General features: G+C 38.1%; 1 protein-coding gene across 1 annotated transcript in view; it reads left to right on the top strand.

The window, feature by feature from the left end:
• The first annotated feature begins 623 nt into the window (after window positions 1–623).
• The window catches only part of cep104 (centrosomal protein 104), a 36621-nt gene continuing 18739 nt past the window's right edge, over window positions 624–18505 (top strand). The window contains exons 1-12 of the mRNA XM_028002385.1: window positions 624–830; window positions 1225–1390; window positions 2267–2440; window positions 3098–3236; window positions 3631–3693; window positions 6054–6130; window positions 6869–7037; window positions 11340–11495; window positions 11614–11838; window positions 12559–12774; window positions 13582–13749; window positions 16519–16692. Of these exons, the coding sequence (XP_027858186.1) occupies window positions 1278–1390; window positions 2267–2440; window positions 3098–3236; window positions 3631–3693; window positions 6054–6130; window positions 6869–7037; window positions 11340–11495; window positions 11614–11838; window positions 12559–12774; window positions 13582–13749; window positions 16519–16692 (1674 nt within the window). The 5' untranslated portion in view covers window positions 624–830; window positions 1225–1277. The remainder of the gene's footprint in view (window positions 831–1224; window positions 1391–2266; window positions 2441–3097; window positions 3237–3630; window positions 3694–6053; window positions 6131–6868; window positions 7038–11339; window positions 11496–11613; window positions 11839–12558; window positions 12775–13581; window positions 13750–16518; window positions 16693–18505) is intronic.

Consider the following 18505-nt stretch of genomic DNA (forward strand, 5'->3'; position numbering starts at 1 on the left):
GATTGGCTTTCATAGAAGCCAAAGTTGGACTCGGGAGGAGCACTAGGGGGAGGGGACTAGGGGGAATTCGTGACAGTGTCTGTCAATATGACACCCAGCAAATCTGCTGCATTTAAAGACTAATGATAATAATAAGGGGAGGGGGGGTATGTTATTTATTTATATATATATATATATATAATATATATATATATATATATATATATATATATATATATATATATATATATATAAATAAATAAATATATATATATACTGTGTATATATATATATATAAATACATACATATATATACATATATATATATGTATAGTCTAACATTACCAACATAAAAAAAAAAAAAAAAAAAAATATATATATATATATATATATATATATATATATATATATATATATATATATATATATATATATATATATTTATATATATTTATATACATATTTTAATTTGAAGATAAAAAAAAATATATATATATATATATATATTTTTTTTTTTTTAATTTGAAGACATAGAGGAAAAATTAATTTCTGAAATTACATCTCCGTCCAGTTGATGGCGGTAATACGCAAAGTGTGTAAACTGCCATAACAAGCCATAGAAGAAGAAGACGAATCCTTTGAGGCTGACCTACTGCGCATGTGAGAAAAGCTTGTTGTCAGCGTTGGTATTGGAGATGAGATGGGAGTGCGATCCTTCATTAATACGGTAATGTTGTTGGTAAGATGTCTCCAAAACCCCCAACAGAAGGTCTTTATACATCTAGCTGTGCGCTTACAACGAGTTGCAAATAAAGACTCGCCTCTGTCAGTCTTATTCTCATTTTAGCCGGGTAAGTCTTCTGTACAATACAGGTAATGTTAGACTAAATGACGTTTGCCATGTTGGCAGATGAAACGATTTTAAGTCAACGAAAACGCGTCGTTCATTGTGTTCAACAATGTTATCTATAGCTAGTCTGTGTTGCCTTCATGAAGAGAAATTCTGCATGTAAATGTCACGTAAACTGGTTTGGGTATGCATCTGACAAGCTGGATCCACTCTCCTGTCAACCCCAAAGTTGTCTTTCTTTAATATTTTCTAATGTATTTACACAATTATGAAATTAGTTGAAATATGCTAAATGTAAAAATATATAATTTTATCAAATTATAAGAGCCCAACAGAATTGTTCAACCAACACTTACACGTGGAGCTTTACACTGTTTCTTTTGTTTATATTTCAGCAACTCCTTTGAACAACAATAGAAAAAGAAATCTCCAAGTGTTTGTCAGAGGAATGCCAAAGAAGACAGAATTCACTGCGGTCACCTCTTCAAGTCATGAGGATAATTTCAGTGCCAAGGAGCTGATGGTGCATGCACCCACTGTCAGTGGTTGGAGATCCAGCAGGTAATTTAAACCAGAAGGTCTCTTTCCAGAAACGTAGTTAATCTCTGATGTATTTTTCATTTAAGCTACCTAGGCCTTAAAGCATAAACCTTAGATTTTGATAGCTTAGCATGGGTACAGAAGCCTTGCTCATATATTCCTCGCTATGAAATAAAGTTGGTCTTGACCGGCCATATCTATCTACTTTTAAAATGATAAAATTTTAACAGTACCTATATGTCTTACTGGTAAATAAGAAATCTCTGTGGTACTCCAAAGGTAACCTTGTAGTTTGAAGAAAATGTATCATTTACATGAACAAACTAGAATCAGAGTCAGACAAATAAGATTTAAGCCAGCCTAGTCCTGTTTCTTTGATACCTACAACATGTTCAAGCTTTTCAAAGAGAATTTTGTGATCTATGTGTCAAAGGCAGCACTGAGCTCTAACAAAACCGGAACACAGACATGTCCAAGCAATGTGCTTGGATACACCACTATGTAAACCACTGGCTTTATCGCTTGTAATTTACGCCACTTGCTCATCATGTCAGAGACTGTAAGTCAGCAGTCGTCTCCATGATTAGTCCTTACAACATGATCAAAATCTACAGAAATAAATGCTTGTAGTAAACCGCTCTATTTGTAACAAGTGCATAAATGGGCTTCACTTTCTACATTGAAATACCATTATTGTTATGAATTTCCATCTCGGTGTTAGATACTGTAAAATTCAAGATGATGATCATTAAAGCTATCACATAACTTTGTTTTCTTAAAAAATATGTTGAAATAAGGTTTTATTATTTACGTAATAGCATGTCGTTTTCTCAAGTTGCTCTTTAATCTACCTTTTTAAACGGAGCCTAATATTTCTATGTACCAACATTTCTACAGGCTGTGTTCGTATCCTCAGCACCTCACCCTCCAACTGGCGGAGAGATGTAGAATAAGAAAGTTGCAATTGCTGGCTCACCAGTACATGATCCCAGCCAAGGTTGAATTTCATGTTGGCGACAGCCTGCCTGAAGCCAGCCCTCCAGGATTCCCTGGACAGTTTCACAGACTTGGGTAGGACCTCAGACTTTACCAGGCTTAATTCTGACAATTTTATTGAGCATGCACAGTTTGGAAGATTCCACGGTTTTCCAGATCTTTTTTTTTTTAATTCTGGCCATTTTCATGTTGAAATGACAAAAAAAATAAAAAATAAAAAAAAAATAAACACACTAAAACTGGTGATTTTTGAAATTCCTACCAACAAAATAAAGGCACTTACATCCATAAACTATCCTTTGAAGAATCTGCATTCAGCACAGGTTACTTATTGTTTAAGTGTTAAATATTGTGCAATCGCACTGATCTAATTTAGTCCAGATGCAAAGAAACCTGCAAAATGGCACACAGTTTCAGCACTGCATTGTTTCAGGATTTACAGAACCAATTCCAGCAGGTCAGTATGAATAATTTCTACTCAAAGTGTTATAAAAACTACATAAAATTAGTTCTGGAAAAATATTAAATGAAAAACTGTGTGACCATTCAATCACAGCAAATGTGGATAATCACAGCTGATGCACACCAGCATTACATGATGGTCACTCACTGGGAAATCATAATGGATTTATTTATTGAATGATTGAGAACAAATGAATGAATTGACATTTGTGTTCTCCTGCACCTGTTCAAAGTATGATCTAACATAACAAAGTTGCACTTTTCCAACAGGTATGTGTCTTTATCGGATAACGAGAAGACTGGCTTCAAAGCCCGGGAGCTGAAGTCGGTCCACGTTGATGCCGTCGGAACGTATCTGAGAATAACCCTCCACAGGAACCATGCCAACCGTTACAATCGCTACAATCAGGTAATCTGTTGGGGCATTTCTCCCAGATCAGAAACAAAGCTACTGGGGTTGCTTTAGGTTGGTTTTCATTTTGGTTCTCTACCAGAGGTAAAAAAAATTTTTGCACAGTATCTTTTTCTTTTAAAAAAAAAAAAAGACTTATTTACTGATCTTAACTGAGGTAGTTGAGGCCTGCAGTATTTAAAATTATCTCTCTTTTTTTTTTTTTGAAACCTCAGTAATGAATTAATGGAGTAATTTTGGGAGGTGGATCAGTCCTGGGAAGATTCACTAGTTTTTCATGTTTCCTTCATTTGTGGAAAACGGTTCAATGTGTTTCATTTGAGGCCAGAATTCCCCAAAAAGGACTTTTTAATTCTTCTCAAGCTGATGCCAATAAATCTGACTTCTTCAGGTTGCACTGGTCGCCATCAACGTTCTGGGAGATCTTTTGGACAGTACCACACATCACACAGGGGTAAGTGAACAGTCTCCTCATTTCTCTCTGCGCTGAATTTACATTTGCACAACAGAAGGGGGGGCTGTTGAGCTGACTCTCGACTCTCAGCATTGACTTGTTGGGCAGATTAAATAGAATTTTTTAATAAATATACAACCAAACCCGTGACACATTTCAAATTTTAATTTTGCAATGTCAAGAAATCTTTCTTTCATACTTTATCACTTAACATTAACATAATGTTGGTCAGTTTAGCACTGTTTCTTTTTTTTTTTACTTAACAGCAGAAGCCATTACGTTTGAGATATTCCTTTTTGTTTTGCAAAAATGTAATTGCAGATAACTGACAGAATACAGCAGGATGTTGGTAAAGGGGACTCACAAAATCAAGACTCACACAACATATTCAAATGAGTTATTAACTTAACATTTTTGGCTCAATTTTCAAAGTATTTATTGTCACATTGGTATAGGCATATACTGTATATATACTGCTCAAAAAAATAAAGGGAACACTTAAACAACACAATATAACTCCAAGTAAATCAAACTTCTGTGAAATCAAACTGTCCACTTAGGAAGCAACACTGATTGACAATCAATTTCACCTGCTGTTGTGCAAATGGAACTTTGTACAGAACAAAGTATTCAATGAGAATATTTCTTTCATTCAGATCTAGGATGTGTTATTTGAGTGTTCCCTTTATTTTTTTGAGCAGTGTATATAGTCAAGGCTCTGGCCCAACTTAACTTCACAAGTGCCCAAACTTATTTGTACAAGTGTTTATGTATGTCATCCATGTAGTAATGAGACACAAAGAGAGGGCACTATGTAATCAAACAGGAGACCTTCAGTTGGTGAGTGTAATCAGATAGACCTGCAGATGGACGGCTCCTGGAGGAGCGAGACTGCCTTAAAACACACACGCGCGCATGTACACGCAATAACACACAGAAACGCAAGGAAAGCGTGGACTCTTCTTGCACAGATTCCAGTGAACAAGCCGTGCATTGTTGCTTCTTTAATCCGACTGAGCACCTTCATCACAGCAATGTTCTTGCCTGTTGGCCACAGCTGGGTCTCCTGGAGTCTGCGTTATGTTTGCTCTGGATATTGAACCTGTGATGTAGATGTGTAAAACAAGGATTATTTACTTCTTGGTTAAACTAAATTTGTTTAAGAGCATCTCATCTATACCTTATCTAAAGTCAGCACTCCTTTCTTAATGAGTGTGTTAAAGCGTTATTATTTACAAAATAATGCAAAGTTGGCACTTAGAGCAACTTTGCATTATTTACCAAATGACATTTCATGACAACAGTCATAGACATTCATAGAGACTCCTTCATATTCCGCAGGTGTTATGTCATGTTTATGACGGTGTCATGTCAGCCTCATACACCGCCCGTCAAATAAAGTGTTATCAAAACGGTTTCTGACACAGCAACACACTCCTCTACTTTACATTAAGCGATTATAATCTCTTCCTCTATGTTCCTTCACACGAAACAGTGGCCTTCAAAAACTTGTAGGCAAGTGTCCACTTTGACTAGATCTGCTGTTGTCACTTAAGGCTTTACTGGAAAGTTCTTGTTCTAACTTTTTTTTGTACTTCAAAGTTTATTGAAGTACAATAAACTGTGTTCCATGTCATGAGAGCAGCTTTTAAGATGAGATATCGGAAACATTTCAGCAAACGCTGCTTTGTTTGTGTAATTATTTCAAAGCACTTGAAGGACTGAGTAGGGATCTATGTGTGTGTTTATGTGTGCACAGTAGTGTGTTCTAACAGAGCTTTTCAAAAGTACTTTTATGCCATGAACATTTTCTTACAAAACCACAAACTTCAGTTTATTCCGTTGGAATTTTCTTTGATCAACCAAGATAAGGCAGTTCATAACTGCGCAGTGGAAGCAACAAAATGCATTGTTTTTAAAATTTGTTACAAATGCTTGTAAAGCAAGGAAAGTGTCCCACTGAGTCAGTACTTTGCAAAACGTATTTTTGATGTAGTTGGAGCATTTGAGTATGCATTGGGAATCAGATTTTCCCATATAGAGATTTATCATTTTTTTCCATTCAACATGCTCAGTCTGATTGAATGGAACATCATGGTGTAACGTGAACGCCAATTTTCAAGTAATTCAACAAATGTTCAATTGCATTTAGGGCTGAACTTTAATACATAAATACACCTTATGTATTAAACCCTGAGTTTGACACGCGAAACTAATAAATAAATTGATCTTAACCTTTTGTTGTTGGTTTAAATTAGGGCTCTTTATAACAGGGAAAACACAAACCTTAGCCCTGCACATTACAGAAATAAGTGTGCAGCCAATCCACTTGTGTAATTTGTCCATCTGTTTACCCCCAGCCAAGCGGAGACCAGCTGATTGAACTGTACCTCAACAGTACCCAGCAGGAAGCTGCCCTGGACACGACTTTCATGGGGTGAGACTCGACCGTTGAACCCTGCTTTTTTTTTTTTTGTCTTGTGACAATAACACAGTCCACCAAAACCATTCAGTCTGGGAGACAACCAGTAAGCCATTCAGGGTCACATACGTTTGAGGAAACAAAACCCATATTTAAAATATATACAGATGTACTTACTTCTTAGCATTTTAATCTTTGTAAATAATGCAATTAGATTCTTTTTACATACTTTGATCAAGAATTGTACAGGAACCTTCTGGTGATTGTGATAAAAATAAAGTACAGAAATTTTTTTTACATCAGAGCGCTGCAACAAGCAATCCTGTCAAATAGAGAATAATTTACTATATTTATCACAGACCATATGATAAATCCATCCATCCATCCATCCATTTTCGTACACCCTTGTCCCCAGTGGGGCCTGGAGGGGTGCTGGTGCCTATCTCCAGCGAACTTTGTGGGCGAGAGGCAGGGTACACCCTGGACAGGCCCCAGTCTGTCGCAGTTTGATAAATACATTTTCTATGAATATTCATGGTCTTGTTGCATGTTTTTGATCATAAATGTGGTCTCTGTGCGGTCACCAATGCATTATTACCTGTGGAGATGCAACTCCACAGGTTGCATCTCCACAACCTCAGTCTTTATTTTTTTAACAATCTTTACCAAAGAGCTACCAAGAGATTAATTGATAATAACGTAAACTGAATTCCTACTCCAATCATGCATTTTCATGCTTTCTTTCACATTCAGCAAATGTTTATCAATCTCCCAATTTGATGATTTGGCCTTCGACATGTACCAGGATCCGGAGGTCGCTCACATCATTCGTCTCTTGGACCAAAAGAAGCAAGCCGTTGTCCGACAGGAGAACTTTGAGGAGGCTAAGAAGTTGAAGCAAGCCATCGCAGACCTTCAGAAGGTAGATTCAAAAATGTTTTATTCACTTTACATTAAGTAGAAGAAGTATTCGTAGTGCAGTCAGCATGCTAGGCATGAAATTCACAGAGTATAAGAGCTTGGAGTGAAAATATCTTGAGAGTAAAACAAAGATTTGAAAGAAAACTGCAGGACACTAATTTTATTTTTTTTACAGAAAAGCAACACACTTTTACACTTCTTCACAGTAATATAACATTAGAATGATACAAATCTTATTTAGAACTTTTATCCATTGATTCTGGATTGTTTTGATTGTTACAAATAGAAATGAGCAAATTAAAACAAGCTTTTTTTTAGCTAGCCAATAGACAGTTTTTGGGAATAAGTAACTCTGTATTTTTCTCTCTCTTTTAGCTATTTGCATACTCATGTAGACACACACGCACACATACATATATACACAGCTAAGGTTAAGGAAAGGACACACTAGGGAACGCCCTCTTTAGGGCTCTGTAGCTTAGATAGAGGCCTGCAAAAGGAATCAGAAACTGTTGTTAGGTCCCATTTGCTGTGTTGTCCCGTAAGGAAAGCATGGTGATGGGCCAGCGCTGCATTTTGGTCTCAATAAATGGAATTACCATACCATACCATACCATACCATACCATACCATACCATACCATACCATACCATATCATACCAACTTTATTTATAAAGCACTTTAAAACAACCACAGCTGATACAAAGTGCTGTACATCAAAACACAACATAACAATAAAAAACATAAAATAAAAACTTGCAATTTAAAAACAAAACATACAATTTAAAACTAGATCCCGCTAGAGTTGAAAGCCAAATAAAATAGATGGGTTTTAAGACGAGCTTTAAAAGTGGACAGTGAAGGGGCCTCCCTGACCTGCAAAGGCAAGTTGTTCCATAATTTGGGGCCCATGACAGAGAAAGCTCTGTCCCCTCTGAGCTTCCTTCTTGATCTCGGTACCTCCAAAAGCAGCTGATCTGACCTAAGAGACCGATAAGGTATGTATGGGTGAAGAAGCTCAGAGAGGTAAGCCGGGGCAAGATTATGTAGTGATTTAAAAACAAACATAAGAATTTTAAAATGAATCCTAAAATATACCGGCAGCCAGTGAATTGATGAATTCAACTCACTAACTCTTCAACCTCATAAATTATAAACCTAGCAGGAGAAAAGATAATCTCCAACACAGTGTAGAGCAACAGGATGGGGAAGAACAGCAGTGCAATAATCTATTCTCCATTTACCTATAGAAAATAATTCTCTGTCCAACTGCATTATTATTATTATTCTATGCCACACAGACATTAGACCTTGTTGGTGCAACTTATGTTCTTGGACCAATAACAGAGTCCTAGTATTACATTAAACAACAAGTCAGAAAATTAAAACATGTTTTAAACTAATAAATAAATCATTTATATCCACATATCACCACAAAACTCATTATGTTTTGTCTCCTGAAAATCTCAATTATTCTGCAACTTTGTCTCTATTTGTAACAGAAGCTGTTAAACATTGTTCAGATACCTGCTACAGACCTTCTTTGTGTTCCGCGTTACCATGCAGACCATGAATTCTTAACAAGCTCGACAGCTGCTGTCAGGATACCTGGGCAGTGTGTGTCCAACTCCCAGTTGAAAGGCTTTTTGTAACCAGATAACACACAGTCTTACAAATGCCAGTCGCTTGTTAGCATGGCACATTAGCATCGTGGGCACAAGTCAGTCATGCTGAAAATCCCCTATCGTCACACCCTCGTGATGTCGGAGTTATCCATTATGTAGCATCTGAGAATATATGAATAAAACACACAACAAACTGACTTGCTCCGTTTCTTCCATCATCAAAAATTCAGTTTATCGTCACAGGAACATTTTTCAGAAATAAAATGATTACAAATAATTACCAAGTAATAAGAGTAGATGTGTGTTTTTCTGTCTCCAGGAGTGACAGAACTCCTAAAACCTCAGACATACTGAACTTTTTTCTGCAGTCGCATTTAGAACCGATCCCTCTTGTAGTGAGTGAGGCTTGAATGTAGACCTGTGAAGACCGTGTTGGCTGGCACCTCGTTAGCAGCTTTATTCACCTCGAAGGAATTTCCGTGCGCAGAAATTTCATGTCCAACTCACTGGAAGCTGTTGTCAAGTTTCCACACTGTAAGTCTCAAGGTTTTAATATCTGACACTCCTGCTTTTTTTTTTTTTTTTTTCTGAACCAGGGCTGGAGTATCGCCTGAGGCATTTGAACTGGCCATGTTAAGATACACTTACAGTGTAAATGTTTTGTAGAAAGAAAACATTTACACTTTAGCCACTGAGGTGTACTAATAAGTATTTAAGTTAGACATTAAAAAGCGTAAGATACATCGGACAGTTTAGCACAATCTAATGACTTATTCCAATATAATGAATGGAAATTGTCTCAATACCTCCATTAAAAACTATTCCCAGACTAAGTAAGAAGTAGAGCAAAACATGCGATAAATGTTTTAGTGTCTATAAAAAATTTACTCTACATCTTTTTGTTTAGTTATTGATCAAGTCCAGAGGAAGGGCGAACCAGTACAAGATTCTCTAAATGTGATAGATGCCCTTCGTTAAAAATACCACAGTATTATAATACATGCAAAAAAAAAAAAAAGAACCTTACATTTAGGATATATTGTTTCATTTAAAACTGAGGAGAAACAATTATTGCTAGTTCAGCTAATATAGTGCAACACTGATTATTGCAGTTTTATTAGTGGTATTTAAAACAGATTTATTTTGATACAGAGTATTAGCTCTGGTAGCTAAGCTGCAATTGGCTGCTTAACAGACAAGCCACTCTGAAATGCAGTGTGAGCGACTGTCTGCATTCCCTACATGCTCATGCAGGAGAAGTGAATGCTGCAAGTCAGTGACTTGATTTTTTTTCCTTTTTACCAATTTGAATCATAACCTGAACTTGACTGCGTTGTTAAATAACCAGGATCAGTTGAAATAGATGCAGATTGGTTTGAATTGACCTTTTTTGGTAAAGTGTTTAGAGATTGTATGTTGTGAATTGACACAAAATATATGAATTGAGTTAAATCGATTACTGCCTTTTTAAAACTGCAAGCCCTAAAAAGAGTGATAAGTGGTTCTCCTTTAGTTTTCTTACCGTGACTTTTTTGTTTTCTTGGCGGCTATTGAGATACACAATCATCTGCATTTGTCTTTCTTATAAGCTAGGGGGAATGTACTGTAGCATTCTTTTTTCTTCCAGGTCACTGACAATATGCAAGGGAAGGTGGGGGAGGGGCGCCAGTGTCACTCCTGCCGCTCTAGCACTCATCCTGTCCTCTTATTAAAGGATTTTTTAAGCGCTGGAACAGTATTATGACAATTTGGACACCTGTTACCAACCCACATGTGGAACAGACCAGAAGATGTTAAGACAATAATAGAAACACAATGTAGACTAGCAAAAAAAAGAAAAAGTGTTATTGGAAGATAAAAAGGAGTACTTAAGCCCCTAATGATTTAGACTAGGGGTCTCAATCTCCAGTCCTCGAGGGCCGCTGTGCTGCAGTTTTTAGATGTGCCACAGGTACAAAACACTGGAATGAAATGGCTTAATTCCCTCCTGCTTGTGTAGATCAGTTCTCCAGAGCCTTAATGACCTAATTATTCTATTCAGGTGGTGCAGCAGAGGCACATCTAAAAGGACTGCGGCCCTCGAGGACTGGAGTTTGAGACCCCTGATTTAAACCCTTGTAAGAAATGGGCTTAAAGTAAGATTTTAACTTAATCCACATGTTTCTCCTGATGTTGATGGCAAGGAGCCCTTCCAACCTCAAAGACATGTGACCAAAAATACATAGTCAAAATACCTGCTAAAAGTTGGTCAATAAATAAAAAAACGGGTTTGGTTGATTCCATTGATTGTTGAGAAGGTCATTACTAAATTATTCAACATGCCCTTTTTAAATAAAATTTAAATCAAAGATCAAATATGCTTTTTTTGATTCCCTTCTTATATTGTTTTGCATTCATTACACAGATTGCATTTCCTGTCAGAAACAAATTTCTTGGTTGACTGAAAATAATTTTAAATCTACATCCACCGGAGGTATCAATACTTTTGGACTAAACTGTATAGGTTTAATTATCCTTTTTATAACATCTAACAGTTCAATAAAATAGCTATGCAATAAAACCCATTAAACGTGGGAAATCTGAAACCAGTTGCATTATATATAAAAGCAGGTCTCTTTATGAACTTTATAAACATGCTGGAAAAGATGCTGAGTCTCCCAGTGATTTGGGCTCTTCCAGGTTGGAGAGCGTTTGGCTCGATATGATGTGGAGAAGAAATGTGCGATTGAAAAGGAGAACTATGACCTGGCCAAGACGAAGAAGGAGCTCATGGACGAGTACAGGAAGAGCGTCTACCAACAGCTGGAAGTTCACAACCTGCTGGACATGACGATGGTCAGTCTTAAGCAATTAATCATGCTCCAGCTACACAGTAGACACCAGTGAATTGTGATGGGAAACAAGTTTTTTAAAATTTCCATAAATGATTCTGTCTCTTTCATGGCGTCATCAGATCACCAAGACCTCAAACGTGTCCTCAGCCCAACGTCCTCCACCTCTTCTGCCTTCTCCTGCTGATGGTTCAACCCCCACCAAGCCCCTGTTGTCCACAGATGACATTAGGAAGGGAAAGAAACTAAACGCTCATAATCAGCAAACAGCCACACAGACTGTTGTACCCAAACCTAGCAGTCAGCCTGACAAATCTGTCACCCCTGCCTCCCTCCCTTCCGTTAACGTAAGTATTTTTCCACATCGAAATTGTTGTTAGCCACATCGTTAATTAGCTTCTAAAAAAAAAAATCCTCTATGAAGCCATTTCCTAAGAGGATCAGTGTTTTCTTTAGAATAATCCAGCGGTATTTTCTTCTTTACACACACATTCCTGTAAACATACCTAAGCTCGGAAGCACCTTTGGAACACGTCTCCTGACTAAACCTGAGCAGTGCTTGAACCCAGAGCACACAGGGAGATTATGACCAGCAGGGGTCTGTATGCTTTACTCACCACCTACTAAGGCCAGACCTACTGCAGGTTTGGGTTTCACTATTTAATTAAAAGCGAGCAACAGTTGGCTGACTCTGGCGGCTGCCAACCTGGCCTCAAGGCAGTGCTTTGAGACTTTTGTTAAGCAGTAGGGTGCCAGTTGGCCCAGAGGCACAAAACGCAGAACTTTCTGGCTAGAGCTCTGGTTTGTATCGAGGGTGGCAAACGGTCATTGTTGTACGAATGTTGAATGATACTGAATCTCTCCGGTGTTCAAATGCTAAAGTTGTTGTTTGCAGAGATTACATTTTTGACCTTTTAAGCCTCCAGACAGACAGGCTTCTGAGAAATGCATTCGGTTTTAAAATACTTTCATTTCATCGAAAATGAGTGACAAGAATCAAACAGTGAAATACTTTCAGGCACAACATTTCAGCTGAAATGTTTATGTTTTTTGCTTTCTGCTGACAGATCACCGGTGTGCCTTATGATGAGAGGCCCCTGCCAGCACTTCAGCGAAAAGATAGGGCAGGGGAAAGCATCCAGACACCATCAGCGGGGAACTCCCCTAAATCTGACGTGTTAAGGTCTCCACGTGGTCCTGACCTGAGCGGAGAGCCAGAGCCCCTGACTGAGAAGGCTCTGAGAGAGGCTGGCCTTCCTATTGAGGCCTTTGGAGAGAGTCTGGTAAGAATGTCATGAGTTCAGCCATGGGCAGTTAAGCTGGGCTGATTTCAGTGACCCTTTTAGTTTCAGCTGATGAGAAAAACTTGCTTTGGTGTTTTTAAACCGCCCCCCAGAATGGCACCTTGAAAGAATATTCAGATTTTGAGCTTTTCCAACTTTTATCGTTGACAAAAGCTTAAGAAGTAGTAGTTCTCACAAGGTTCTAGCTGGTTTTTGAAATCAGAATTAAGTTTTAAGGTCAAGGTTTGTACATGCCCTCGCTGATGCTGACATCAGCCCAATAATCATAAGACCTCTCCTGCCTTCTGGAATCATTCACATGAAGCTCCCATTAAAATTTTACATTGTAAAGGATGAGAAGTTTACTTATTAATGAGTCATTTTTTGATTTTTATTTTTAGGGCTTATGGCCCTAAACGTTTGATTAGCTTGATGATCAAGCATACACTGTGTTTACAATAAAGGCAATGTGATACGTAATTTTATTTATTTATTTATTTATTTTTTGCCATTTTAAGGTTTTGATCCGTGGTGTATGTAGTGCATTATAATTGATTTAAGAAAGATTTTTAAAAGGTGAAACATGAGAGAAATTTCAAAACATTGTGTGCTATCATTGCTTTGTGTTCTTTCTGGAGTTTCCTTGTTACCCATTAGCTGTATTTTTAAATAATTCCTGTGAAGTAATGTATTTAATTTCAAATTTAAGGGTACCGCTATATGATGTGCTTGACGAAAAGCATATATTTTATGGATAAGGTGCAGTGTATCTACTGTACGATACCAATGAAAAACATGCTTTCTCAGGTGGCTGGTGCATATTCTAAGACCTGGTGCTACAGAGAGGACGCGCTGCTTGCTGTGCACAGCAAACTGCTGGAAGTAAGCTCCACAACGCCCAAAGACGAGCTGAGAAACACGATAAGAGCGGCAGTCTTTCTGGTTAAGAAGGCCCTTCTGGATAAAGTTTCATCTGTGAGTCAATTCACTTTAAAGAATATTGCTTTGATACAAAATGCAACTCTTTTAAAAGACAGTGGATCATAGAAAAGGCAGTATCTTAACATGCAGTATATTAATCTCCAATACCTCTTATTACTGACTACAGGAGGGCTACTTATTTTCTCTGAGAATATTTTCAGTCATCATAGTGCACATTATTTGAATAAATGCCACGCAAGAACAAAACAAAGTACTGATTTGTTCATTGGTCAACTAAATGCCAGTTTACGACTAAATGGATATAACGATACTGAAACCAAGAAGCATAATGTTACTTATTCAGCTTTAATTATTGTTAGAAATGGGCCTGCTAGTATATTGGCCTTAGCAACTCTAACCAGGTTCCAAAGTTCCCCAGAAACCCGGTGAGCCTGCCAGCAGTGCACACCAAAGGAAAACTGGATTCTGGAGCAGAGACCCCACCTCTGCTGCCTGCCATCTGTCTTTCCCCTCCCTCCTTTTCCTAACTCCGCGTGGCAACGATGAGAGGCGCCGGATCGGACATGCCCCACAAGCGACTGCTGGTGGATTTGTTGGGCAGCGTACAGTATTATAAGACCTCTATATGACAGGAGAGGGGGGCAAAAAGATGATATTAGATTGTGAGAGATTATGACATAAAAATAGTCTGATGACCTCTGATTAGTTTTTTTTTCCATTTATCAAGCACACATATAAAACAAAGAGAACAATTGTTGGCAATATTTACATAATAATGTAATATTTACATACTAGCAAAGATAAACATAGTTGCAAGTGTAACCTTCCTTGCTCGTCGCAGCACCAGTGTAACCTTGCTCGCTTGGTTGTTTGTCACCTTCCTCACTAGTATGACACAGAACAAAACACTCTTCACGATGTGACTCCTAACTGTACGCAAGCATTTCCTCAGAATCCTGGTGGGGGAAGCCGTGAGAGCGCCTGAAGGACCCGTTGCATGCAGTCACTCATCACACCACTAGGTGGTTCTAAACATATGCATGGATTAAAAATCTCATTATAAATACATACTATTATTATTATTATTTTGAGTAAAATACACACACTTTTCTCTGTGTTATGCAGTATGAAGCAAGATTTACTTTACCGTTTTTAAAGTAGCATATAGACTTTCAAAGACTAAGAAATGACAGCTACTTCACTAATTGTTCTTAACAAATCTAATCCATCGCACCATGTTTTTCTGCAAAGTTCAGATTGCAGTCTCAGCATAAATATTAACCTTTCCATTTTGTGGGTTTCGACCATCAGAACCAGCCAGTCCTTCAGCATCCGTGGATCAGGTTGAAGCCATTTTCAAGTGACAAACTAATCACTTTTAAAGTGACTTATTGCTTTGCAGAATTTGTAAAAGTTATTTCATTAAAGACGTTTTTCAGTCCTTTGTAAAGCTCTAAAAAGAACAGGTTATTGTTGAGAACATACTTGTGTATTGGTTGAAGTAGCTACTTCTACCTTTATGCTAGGACTGGACAATAAATCAATAACAATACATATCGCGTCAGACGCCTGATCAATATCAATCGATAATATGTTCAATGATTTCGCTGAACTCCGATTCAGAAATCCCCCAGCGTTCTGGGGGATGTAGGCAGAGGACAGGCTTTAGCCACTCAACGTCTCACAGCTTATAAACGTGAATGGCATCAAATAGCTAACTTGCTCTTTGGTGAGCTAGCAACAACCTGATGAGTAACTTGAGCAGCTGCTGCTTCAGGTTTCGCCACCATGCCTCATAACTGCTTAAAAAAAAGTTTCGTGGAGTGAAAGGAGAAAATGTGTACAGCAGCTCGAGAGGAAACTGGAAAAAACAGGAAAAGTCACATTGCCAGTTTGGCAGTATTTCAGGTATTTAAGACAGAAAACTAATCAGTAATTATTGATATCATCTGATAGGAAACACTTACGTTGTGGTATATTTTTCAGTTATATCATTCAGCCCTACTTTGCACTATAAACGGCGTATTTCCCGCAAAATAGTGCCACATAGCAGGATTAATGGCAAAAGAAGAGTTGTGTGGGAAGTGTAGTTTTCATAGGAAAATATTAGAAAACAGACAGTGTTTTAAGAAATGCTGTTTATATTTCTGACTTGTTAAACATTCTGTAATATTTTCTCCCAACCCAAGGCAAGTCACTGTATGCTAAATCTTTTGCAAAAAATTCCATAACTTCCTGGTTTAAGCATCACATTGATGGTTAAAGGCTTTGTGCACACTCATGCTGTCAACATACTTTCTGTGCCACATGCAAAACATTTCACACAAGCTGCTTTATTAAAGCAGGAAATTTGACAAGCTGGACTTTGTATCCATTCTGTGGAAGCTGATTCCAGCGTTTCCTGGTGACGAAAAGGGCGGTGAAATTATAATTGCACTGATTTATTTCGTACTGATCCAGAAAACGCCTTTAAAGATCACTGAAAAGTCTTTCTCTTACGCACATTGCTGTCCCTGATTCTATTTGGTTGGCTATTCCTGCATAATACCTCAGTAATTTTTTATCTCTAAATCTACAGTGTGAATCGACATTAATAAGCAGAGAAATATTAAATTTAGTCATTATTTAAATGCTTAGTTGCCTGTTTTCTTTGTATTTCCCTTCCTTTTAAGCTTTTATTAAATAAACAAATACCAAACACAGCTGTGAAATAGTTTACTCATTTCAAGTTAATAATTCTTTAAGATATTTTAAAAATAGCTCACAAAGTTTTAAGCCTAACCTGTCTGGTTTCTACCTCAGGTTTTTCACGCCTCGCTGAAGTTGCTCCGGTTGATGCTGAGCCAGCTGATCCCAAGTCTGGGCCTGGGCCGGGTTGAGGTGACCCACTGCCTGGAGCAGACCTTACCTAATTTGCTGGCGAGGACGGGAGACTCCCCTAACCGTCTACGGGCGGCTGCCATCACCCTCATACAGGTAATATGACACTCCAAGTGATGTGTGTGTCTAGTTTACAGAACGGGTTGGTGTTTTGCATCTATTGAGCATGTTTTTCTGACTGTTCCGGATATGTATTTTTCAAACCTGAGTTGTTTTCTTATGTTTTCATCCATCTATACCAAATCCAAATATCATATTTGTCGTTTCCAGACAAATATGGAAATGACAAACACAAGGCATTTCCTTGTGCTTCCAGAACACAAGGAAATGCAAAAGATGACCTGTGTGACTGATTGGCAGACATTCCGCCTGCAGTTTCTAACCATAGTTGGCTAAATTCGTTTCTCTTGGAAGCAAAGGAAAACCGTGCGACCCTTATTTCAGCCAGCATGCTGGCAGTGCAGAGCAGCTCGAGAAATCTTTTGTTCACTCTCCCATTTTCACTGAGCTCACATCAAAAGTATTAAAATGTAGGAATAGCAGGCGATTTTTTTCAGTTGTTGTTCATGACTTGTTGTTTAGAACCTCAGTCTGCTATTGCATGCATTACACCGTTGATAAAGAGAGCCAGCAATCTAATTTTACTGGTTTTTATGCTGTAGTTAAAGTCATTTCACTGGTTTCAACAATTTTGTTGAAATCAGAAAATGTGTTCTTGTTTCTATTGTCTTTTGTGTTGCTGGGAAGAGGTACGTTTTGTTGCGTCCGTTGTGGTTTGTTTGAGTCGTGAATGTTTGGAATGAGTCGGTGCACTTGTTTATGTCATTTTGTGACTCAAAAGAGGCCTGAAGGCCTGTTGATCTTCCTCTTGAGAGCAACATTAAGATCTCGAGAGGAAACTCGGATCTTAATGTTGCTATGTATATGGATAAACGGGATCGGATTGCTTTAAATGTGGCTGACGAGCTGCTTTCTAGGCCCAGTTGATGCTCGTTTTCAATTGTCCAATATCCCAGCTCCTCCAGTGGGAAAGCGAAGAAGCTGGTGGGATGTGGGCAGAACTGCATTTAGGTATGCATGATTGGACTCCCCAGAAACCACAATTAAAGTGTCAGGATAACAGTGTGAAGCTGGTTAACAGTAACAAACGGTTCCTTCAGGGCCCTCTGGGTGAAATCTCTGGAAGGAATGTAAACACCACCAGCAAAGCTGTAAATTCTTGTGGCTAATGGAAGGACTGAGATTTTACAATAGTTGTAGCTCTGTCAACAGAGAGCTGTGACTACAACGTGTTACAAATGTCCACCATCTATGTTATTACTGGAGCTCCCGTCTCTTTTGTCTACACATAAAGACACCGGCCCATCAAGCCATATTACAGAGTCACTGATGTTGTGGTGGAGCCAGGTTTCAGTCAAGGCAATAATTCACAAGTAACATATTTTGTACTGTGTGTTATTACATTAGCATTATGACTTATTGTCGAAGAATAAATGTAAAGCAATACTCTAACTGGTTTGTGAGGTTTCGCTTGAAGCCGCTCTCAGATCCCTGCCGTGTTGGAACATTTCTAAATTCTGGTATAATCGTTTCTGTCCGTCCTTCTCCAATAAGCTGGACATTTCCTACGTAATTTTACTGTATCCTATTTCCCACCAGTGTATAAAATTTCACAGACCAAAGTGTTTCCCAATTCCCAACAACGGTTGGTCACATAAGAACGTGTGATCAAGAGCTCTTCTCCAGACTAGTGGTAGCTGTTCTGGATTCATGCGCTGCTCTTGATTGAAATGTAAGTTATGCTTGACATTGTTCAGTAGAAGATTTTGTCACTTTTTTCCTTCCTTATTTGGAGAATCAGACTTTCCGTTGTTCAATACTTTCTGAAACACTTTGTGTTTTATTGGAG

Source organism: Xiphophorus couchianus, chromosome 1, assembly GCF_001444195.1.
Source record: "Xiphophorus couchianus chromosome 1, X_couchianus-1.0, whole genome shotgun sequence".
In the NCBI taxonomy this organism is placed as follows: domain Eukaryota; kingdom Metazoa; phylum Chordata; class Actinopteri; order Cyprinodontiformes; family Poeciliidae; genus Xiphophorus; species Xiphophorus couchianus.